The 9,516-nt window shown below is 35.0% G+C and overlaps 1 protein-coding gene across 1 annotated transcript; it reads right to left on the reverse strand.

Moving 5' to 3' along the window:
- Positions 1-4,751: 4,751 nt before the first annotated feature.
- Positions 4,752-6,814, reverse strand: LOC132309171 (uncharacterized). Its single transcript, XM_059807507.1, has 4 exons — positions 6,471-6,814; positions 6,037-6,230; positions 5,264-5,778; positions 4,752-5,105 (listed from the first exon to the last, which is right to left on the reverse strand). The coding sequence occupies exons 1-4, from the start codon at positions 6,812-6,814 to the stop codon at positions 4,752-4,754; spliced, it is 1,407 nt and encodes a 468-aa protein (XP_059663490.1).
- Between the last annotated feature and the right edge of the window lie 2,702 nt (positions 6,815-9,516).

Here is a 9,516-nt window from a genome sequence, read left to right on the forward strand (position 1 = left end):
GCGATCCATCCAACTTTTCAGCTTTTCAGTATCAGCTTCTTTTTGCTCTAAATCAGCCTCTTTTTGCTCCGGATCATCGCTAAGACTTAGTTTGACTCCAAAAAGGCCTTAAGAACTCATTTTTAGCCCATTTTAACATTATTGACCTGAAATAGACAAAAACACAAATAAGTACTAAAACGGGTAAATAAGATAAATAAAGGTCCTACAATACTCAAACTTAAGGGGTTTAAATGTGTACTTTTCAGCGCTCATCAAGCTTTCTACAAGATCCATTTAGCGAGCGTTAAGTCAATGATTCCCAAATCGGACGGCTTTAGGGCATTAGGTGTAGAGACACCCCTAAGAACTTACAAGCTCGAATCAACTAGCCTATAAATCAAAACAACTTTCATCTAATCATTTCTTACTTTTCACTCACTTTATTTGTTTTTGTAAACATCATTCAAAATTATTATTATTATTATTATTTGTTTAGACTATTGTGTGGGCCTTCACCTTTCATGCGACAGTTCAGTGCTTAATGAGGCATGAATCCCGGTTACTCAATAAAGGTTTGTTATTTAGCATACAAGGTCATCTTGTCAAGAATGAAAGCTTTCAAAGCACTACTAGCTCAATTGGGATATAACCAAATCAATAATCAACAAAGCATGTACCCCACAAATGAATGCTAGTGTGCGCATGTGCTAATGTAGAACTCTAGAGTGAATCTTAAAGTAATCTCATAAACACGATAATGTGGACTACAAAAACAAGCAAGATGTCAATCTTTTGAAAAAATTTGCCCAAAAATGACTTCCAAAAGGCATACAAGGAGTATTGAACTCAAAAGTCAAGCAATTTATTTTTTTAAATTCTAAGCATCATGGTCCTCAAAAGATCAAAATCATCGCTAAGCTCTCAAATCATATCACTTGTATAGAAAATAAGTGCAACATGTTAAAATTATGCTAACACACCCCCAACTTAATCTGTGCATTGTCCTTAATGTATAAAGATAGCAACAGATAGTGGAAAGAGTATACCAAATGGGCATAGCAAATAGGACCCGGCAATGGAAGCTTGGCATTGAAGGGCGCACCTCCAAACTTAGATTCCAAAAACCTGTCTGAAAATGGTCACACTAAAAACTATCAAAGCATATGCATTAATGATAGAACTGAGAGATAGAATGGAAAACTGGGAAAGAATGGGTATAAATCATCATGGCATGCAGCAATATCAAGCTCAGAATATCCAAAACTCTGTCAAAATATATCAATATCCCAAAAGTCCATGTTGGAAAGTAAATCCAAAACCTTGTGTATCTAATGCATCGCAAAGTAATATCCAAAACCAATGCAAAGATATCAAAACAGTACAAATATCCCAAAAAAAATCAGTGTATTAAAATGTATCAGAGTATCAATGCAATGATGAGTAAGAGAGAGAGAGAATGGTGAAATCATGGCGCAACATCCGGCTCAAGCATATCTATAATGATCTGGAGTATGTTGGACATCTCTCGGCTATGTCAAGTGAGAGACTGTTGAACGTCTGTCCGAAAATATGTGATGTCACTCCTTATATCTGCTACAGCTCGCGCTGGGTTGTTAGATGATCTCGCTAGATCATCATACCGCCACTTGGTTGTCTTGATTCTAAAGTGAATTTTAGCTCTCTTAATTAATGTACACTCAGTAATTATCATGTTCATGGCTGTCTTAAAAGATACACTCAATGTAGCTTAAATAGGGCTCTTAAATTTCACAAAAGAGACACTTGGTTGCTGCTGTTATAATAGTCTATATATAATACTACAATATATGTTAATGCAACCCTATATTCAGGATAAAATTTGATGAGATCCTCCAATTATTGGAGAGGAGTATTCTGACATTTTTCTTGTATGGATGGACCACCTTGTCCTTGCATATCTCACTGTTTTGTCCACTAGTGCACACATACTATTTGCATTCACATACACACACAAATACATCAATAGCCCAGTGGGTTAGTTCCTTCGGTGAATGTTGAAGTACTAGGCTTTAACTCAACTCTCTGCATCTACGTACTAATCTAACTTCTAACACTTCTTGCCTTGTAAACAAAAATATATATATTCACATACACACTCACACTAGCTGTAAAGAAAAACAAATGTAAACTTTGTGCCTAAGTAATGAAATATGATTATCATCTCTCTCTTACTAGGACCAAAATGTATGTGTTGATAAGCAATGAATATTGCATATTCAAGCCCTTAAACATGCATATATATATATATATATATATATATATATATATATATATTCATAAATGGTTTTTGTATAAAAGGAAAAGATAAGCATTTACATGTGCACAGAGGGCATACCCTCAGAATTTTACTAGAAAGTACAAAGTCTTAATGAAGAAACATTTCCAGTAAATAACAGAAAATAAAGAAGTTGTTATCTAGAGAATGTCTCTAAGAGAGACATTGTAAACATCTAAGACCTCAAACATAATTTGTCTAGCCACCTCAGAGGTGGGACTAGAATTTTTTCCGTGTAGTCTTCTATTTATTTCTTTCCAAATACTCTAGCAGCTAGCAACAAATAAAGTTTGAATCATTTTGCTAGTCTGTTGTGTGAACCATAACATGTCCTCAATAGTATGAATTGAACCTAAATCCAACCCCAATCCAAGAGTATCCTTCAACCAATTCCAGAAATGTCTAGCAAAAGGGCATTGAACACAAATGTGATTTCTGGTATCAATCTGATGTAAACAATTAAAACATCTTGAAGCTAATCGCACTTTCCTCCTCTGCAAATTGTACATTGTAGGTAATCTATCTTGAAATAAAAAGACACCATGAATGGACCATCGAGGCCTGGCCTTCCCCTAACAAATTTTGGACCAAATGACATCTGGAGTAGTAACTCTACATCCCTGCCAAGCTTTCTTGAAAACAAAATTACCACCATCCCATAGGAACTTATCTGATCTAGCATGAATAGGCAATGTAAGCAAATAATCTTTAATAGGCCTGAAAATTTCATCTTGCAAGAGATCAAAATTCCAACCACCATTGATTAAAAGACTGGACAAAGGAGAAGACCGTGAAAATCCTAGCCTTCTAACCTTTCTGTGACCAAATTTCTGTAGAAGAGTTTCCCCCTCACACCAAGGATCTGTCAATACCTTAAATGGCTGCCTAGTACCAATTGAGAATTAGATGTTATGCAGCATAATGTCCCTGACATTAATTAAATTTTTCCACAAAATTGAATAAGAAACCTTTGGAACTGCATTCCAATATATTGAATTGGCTGCATACCTTTTTTGAAACCAAGGAACCCAAAGTCGATCTTTACTTAGCAAGAAATCCTAAGCCAAAACACAATGAGAAGCAACTTGTAAATCCTTCAGTTTTAGAATCCCTAGCCCCCCTTCAGATTTTGATCTACACATCATGTCCCAGCTTAATAGATGCATCTTCTTCAAGTTATCCCTGTTACTCCATACAAAGTCTCTACATAGCTTTTGAATTTGATTGATGATGGATATAGGCAGCTGGAAGACACTGCACCAGTACAAACAAGTTGGAGTAATAACAGTTTTGATCAATTCTGTTTTGCCTGCAAGTGATAACAATCTTGTACTCCAGTCATTGAGTTTCTTAGAAATTTTATCAATGAGAGCATTGCAATGGGGCCTTTTTAAACCAGTAGAACATAATAAAATGCCCAAATATTTCAAAGGCAACGTTTCCTCTTTGCAATTAAACAAATGCAAGATTGCTCTTCTTCTTCAAACATATTTTGAAAAAATCACACTACTCTTTGGAAAACTGATATTTAAACCTGAGGCAACACCAAAGTCTTTGAAAATGTCTTGAATGACTCTAGCATTAGAGATAGTAGCTTTACAAGTGATCAAAAGATCATCTGCAAAGAAGGTATGACATCAAGTTGAATTTGTTTTCTATAAAGTTTTAGACAAAACAAGATTCCCATTTGGGACTGCTGTGCTAATGAGCTGCGTGAGTTGATCTGCAACCAGAGTGAAGAGAAGAGGGGAAAGAGGGCAGCCTTGTCTTAATCCTTTTGATGGTTGAATAAAACTTGTTGGGGAACCATTAACCAAAATAGAGTATCTTGTGGAATTTAGAATAATTGTAATCCAGTTCAGCCAATGAGAGCTAAAACCAGAGGCTTTCAAAATATTTAGTAAAAAACTTTAGGAGACTGAATCAAATTCCTTAGAGACATCAGCTTTCAAGGCCATGATTGGATATTTAAAACTGAAATCACTAACCATTTCATGCCCCATTATAATTGCATCTTGAATTTTTCTACCTTTAATGAAGGCACTTTGCTCCAATCCTACTAAATTAGGTAGCACCATAAAGAGTCTAGCAGCAAGAATTTTTTAAATGATTTTATAGATGAGGTTGCATAATGCTATAGGTCTGAAATCTTTAGGCTTTTCTGCATTTCCAACTTTAGGAATTAAAGTAAGAAAAAAACTGCTCACCCCAATTGGAAGGGAATCTTCAGTGAAGAAATATTGGATTGCTGCACAAACTTCAGGTTGAACAATAGACCAAAAAGATTGATAGAACCTAGCTGGAAACCATCTGGACTAGGAGCCTTATCTGGTTTGAAATTCATCACAACTGTTTTAATCTCTTAATTAGAAATAGAGGAATCCAGAATTAATTTATCTTTTATAGATAAAATGTGTCTAGGATTAACTTCAAAGTCATTCTCAGTTGTAGTCTCTTAAAAAAGATTCTGATAATAATCAACAAAGGTCTTTTTGATCACCTCTGAAACAGTTGTAACCTGACCATTCGTAGTTTCCACAGAAGTAATTGCATTAAACTGATTGTGTTGTTTCATCTTAGAGTAGAAAAAGGCTGTGCATCGATCATTGTCCTTAAGCCAGAGAATTCTGGATTTTTGGGCATACAAAATCTGTTGTGAAGATAATGCATCATTGTAGTCTTCCTTAGCATGGTTCTTTCTGACAAATAGTTCATTTGAAGGGTTGTCAAGAAGTGATAATTGAATCTCCTCCAATGTCTTTTTAAAACTCAAAACCCTCTCTTCTATATCTCCAAAAGAATTCTTATTCTATGTTTTGACAGCAGCTTTGACATTCCTGAGTTTTTTGAGAAGAATATGTAATGGAGTACCAATTATAGGTTCATCCCAGGCTTGTTTAATCACTTAAGAGATGCCTAATGAAGACACCAGATTTTTAGCATTTTGAAGGGCATTGGGCCACTTACAAATTGTCTAAAAATATTGATAACAACTCCATAATGATCAGATGATGTTGAAGCAGAATAGGAAATCTTTGTACCTGTGAACATTTGTAGCCAAGCATTATTTGTAAAAACTCTATCAAGCTTTGCCAAAATTCTTCTTTCACTTCCTTGTCTATTACACCATGTCCATTCTCCATTGGTAGCAAATAGTTCAATTAAACCAGCATATTGCAAGTAATCATTGAATTCAGCAAAGAGATTTTGTGGAACCATTCGACCCCCTTTTTTATCTAAGTGAAATCTAGTAGCATTCCAGTCCCCAACAACCAACCATGGGCCATTAACAATAGAGGATTGAATAATCAATTGGCCCCATAATCTTCTTCTTCCAGCTATAGTATTAAAGGCATACACAGGAGTACAGAACATCATCTTACCAGTTTGTAAAATATAGATTTTAAGCAATAAACACTGATCCATCTCATTAACCACAGTAACTGCAAACATCAATGGATCCCAGCCTATCCATAACCTACCTAACTCATGAGAGTTATAGTTATGAATCCAGTTCCATCTTTTATTAATTTTCTTTGTAATAGAACCAAACTTAGATTTTCGAACCCTTGTTTCTTGAAGACAAACAAAATGAGAGTCATTGGATTTTATCCACTGGCGAACCTCTCTTTTAGTCTGGGCTTATTCAAGCCCCTCACATTCCATGATATGATTATTGAGAGGGAGGAGGGAAGGAAACACCCCCTTGACTCCGAGTCACTCTTTGAGAAGCAGAAAACCTATAATCTTCTCTTTGTTATTGATTTTCTGTGAAATTTCTTTTGAATTGGAGGAGAAATAAAGAACATCCTTAGATGTATTTTGGTTTCGTGCTGGATCCTCAAGATCTACTGCTTCATCACTTGAGACATATACAATCTCACCTTGTGCATCAGATGGTAAACCCTTTAAAGATGAAACCTTCTTATCAAACCTATTTTTTATGATGATAGAACCAGACTAAATGATTTCTTCTGTACGCCCAGCTAGATCAGGTGTGTGTCCTTGTAAAGCTTGAAATGTCTCCACCTGTAGGTCCTTTGTAGGAGTCTCTAAAACTTCTTCTATATGATTTATCGCACCCTCTTCCTTTAGATTATCCTCTTCGGTTTCTTTCTGTGCTTCTTCATTCTATAAAACTTGAAAAGAATTTAAGGTTTGGAGAGGAACAAACAAATTGTTCCTAGTATCACAGTCATCTCTAACATCTTTTTCCTCAAACACCTTATCAACATCTTGAACTCCCAATTGTCCCTTTTGTTTTACCACCCATTTATCAACCAACTTCTTCTTCTTCGGCTTGACTTGTAAAACTTTTTGAGGACACCTTTCAGAAATATGATCAACCCTTTGGCAGAGGGTACAAATTTGTGGTTTCCACTTATATTCAAATTGAAGAACACAATCAACCCCATAAATGTCCACTTCCATTTTATCTGGTAATTCTTCCTTCACATCGACTTCGACTATAACTCGTAAATATCGACCTTTGTCCCTATTTGATTCAGTATTATCCATATAGATAGGCTTAGCAAAGGAAAAACAAATCATAGAAATGACTTGTTCTTTCCTACAGTAAATCTTTAACCAAATAGGGACCAATTCCAATACTTCTTTAACGAGATTAACATTCTTACTCTAACGTTTGAGGATGATTGGCCGTCCCTCAAAAGTGTGGATTCGAGACAAAACTTGCTTCACGTCTGTATCATCATGGAATCTAACCAAAAAGAAATCATCTTTCAAATATCTCAGTGTAAAATTTTTGGACCATCGTTTTTCCACAAACGACTTAAAGTGATGATAATAAAGTTTCTTCCCCATCATATAGCCAACCATAGATGAGGACCAATATTTAATTTCTTTTGCAACATCTTCTTCTTTAATCGAGATTTTCTTCCCTTGTACATCACTGTGATAAGTCAAATTCTGGAAATCTGATGAAAGAAATGGCACCAAGAAGTGGGTGAGGCTGGATTCCGACATGGAGAGCTCGCCGGCGGAATAGATGAGGAAGGTTGACCCTCCTCCATTACCATTGTCTTTGGCCCGGCCACCAAGTTAACATGCAAACCCTAATGAACAGATCGCCTTTTTTGAGAGAAAAAGGGTAAAAGGGTAATTGCGTGATAGAATTTGCTCTTAAACGTGCATATGTTAATGTCTCAATGATACTTTTATCCGGTTCTTATGTTTATTTTTGTTCATTTGTTTTTTGTAGGTTTTTACCCAAAGATACTTCCAATTCCATGTATTTAAAGCTTATTGCGATGTTTCCGGTACTTAAGTAGATGGTCGGGGCATTCCGAATCAATTCAGGACACAACCGGAAAGAAAAATTCCAGACCTACTTCAGTATTTTGGGCATAATTTTTTATTCGCAACTCGAAATTAGGCAAACTTAGAGGATATGGAAAGAAGACTCGAAGCACATCATTTTTGTGTCTAATATAAATTTCGAGATTCGTACTCCATACATGTCAAAATAGCATTATAACTTTAGAAAAATTTGCTGAGAAAAAACTAAGTGCTGAAAACAAAGATCGAGCGCTATAGAGCTCGAGCGCCATTGAAGCTTTAGAAAATTTTGGTAAGTATGGATTTAGGGCTCGAGCGCTATTTTCCCTGAAATTAAAAATACATGCAAGAATGATGTAAAATCACCCTTCTTTGTTTCTATATGAGCCCAGATGTCTCCAAAAGCTGTAAATCCCATCGAAGGGGATTATGACTCATTCTCCACTATAAAAGAAAATGAAAACACACATTGAAGATCTCTCTCTTGGTTCTCCTACCTTGTGGTAGCTTTTAGGGTTTTGAAGATTGAATATGCTAATTGGCAGTCTATGAAGATGGCTTCTATACCAACAATGATGATATCTTTTGACGGTGGCCGCTTGTATACGTCAAAATAATGGAGTGAATGTGCAGTTCAAGAAAAGCCTTTTAGGTCAAATTTAAATTTATAAAAACCACTACCACCACTACTACTAATGTAGCAAGAGTGAATAGGGATCGTCCCAAGGGATTATACGTGTTGGAATTTAACTTTGACTCTAATGTAGCACAAGATTGTAAAGAGATTTGATGAGATGATTAAATTACTTCAATTAATGAAAATGCAATTAAAATAAAACTAAGTTGAGATAAGGATTTAAGAGATATAAAGAGAGGTCTTAAGGTGTTGGAATCACCACTAAGCTCATGTAATTAACCACTTGCTTTCCATTAATGGGGAATACATTATTGTGAACAAAATGCGACTATCAATTGCAATATTAAGCATGGACTATCAAATTCATGTATGAATTGTCTACTTAACCAACAAATAAACTAAGTGTAGAACAACCCATCAAATTTAAGCATGACCCATCAAACTAGTCACAATTGTAGCACACATCAATCTAGAGAATCATGGAATTTGCAATAATAATCCATGGAATATCAAATCAAGTATAGATTGTCTACCTACCTACAAAACATGAATTAAATTGTTGAACAACCCATCAAGCATAAGAATAATCCATCAAATTAATTGACAAACCCATCTAATAAAAACCCATGCTTAGCTATCACTAAATCCTTAATTAATCACACATAGACATGCAACCAATATAGAAAATCTAGTGTAGAGATTAATTCCCAAATAATCACACATAAGACAACATATAATCAAATAGAGAATCAATGGAAAGAATTAATCCATATAAATCATGTAAGAAATAATTCCTAATTTAATCACACATAGACATGTAAATAAACTAGAGAATTAATAGGAAGAATTAAACCATATAAATTATAAAAATATATCAAGATTCATTAAATTCACAAGGCTAGAACACTAATCACAACAATATATATATAAATCCCCAAAAATAGAAATACAAGGGTTTAGATTACACAAGACTTAGGGCTCATCCAAGCCCTAAGTGTAGATCTAGCCAATCATGGAGGAGGTCGATGTTGTTATAAAACCCTCAAGGGTAAGCTCCAAACATGGCTCCATCTTCTTCTTCTTCTTCTTCTTTGAAGCTCTAGAGAGAGTGTGTGTATAGATCTAGAGATGGGTTCTTGAGATGTGCTTCCACTTCCCTCTTTTCTTCTAACCCTAATCTCTAACTTTCTAGAGAGAAAAACTAAAATTACAATGTAAAAATAAAATGATAAAAAGCTCTTTTACAAAATGGGTCACTTCCCTTTATATAGAAGATCATTTTCTT

The sequence above is a fragment of the Cornus florida genome, unplaced genomic scaffold (assembly GCF_030987335.1).
Source record: "Cornus florida cultivar Cherokee Brave unplaced genomic scaffold, ASM3098733v1 CherokeeBrave_3.0.0_Hap2_Chr05, whole genome shotgun sequence".
In the NCBI taxonomy this organism is placed as follows: domain Eukaryota; kingdom Viridiplantae; phylum Streptophyta; class Magnoliopsida; order Cornales; family Cornaceae; genus Cornus; species Cornus florida.

What these genes read in the sequence shown, in the direction of transcription:
- LOC132309171 (XM_059807507.1), bottom strand. Translation starts at nt 6,814, where the DNA reads ATGGATAATACTGAATCAAATAGGGACAAAGGTCGATATTTACGAGTT. An exon ending in TAACAAAGAGAAGATTATAG is followed by an intron (nt 5,779 to 6,036) that starts GTTTTCTGCTTC and finishes CTCATGAGTTAG; the next exon opens with GTAGGTTATGGATAGGCTGG. An exon ending in TCAATATTTTTAGACAATTT is followed by an intron (nt 5,106 to 5,263) that starts GTAAGTGGCCCA and finishes GTCAAAACATAG; the next exon opens with AATAAGAATTCTTTTGGAGA.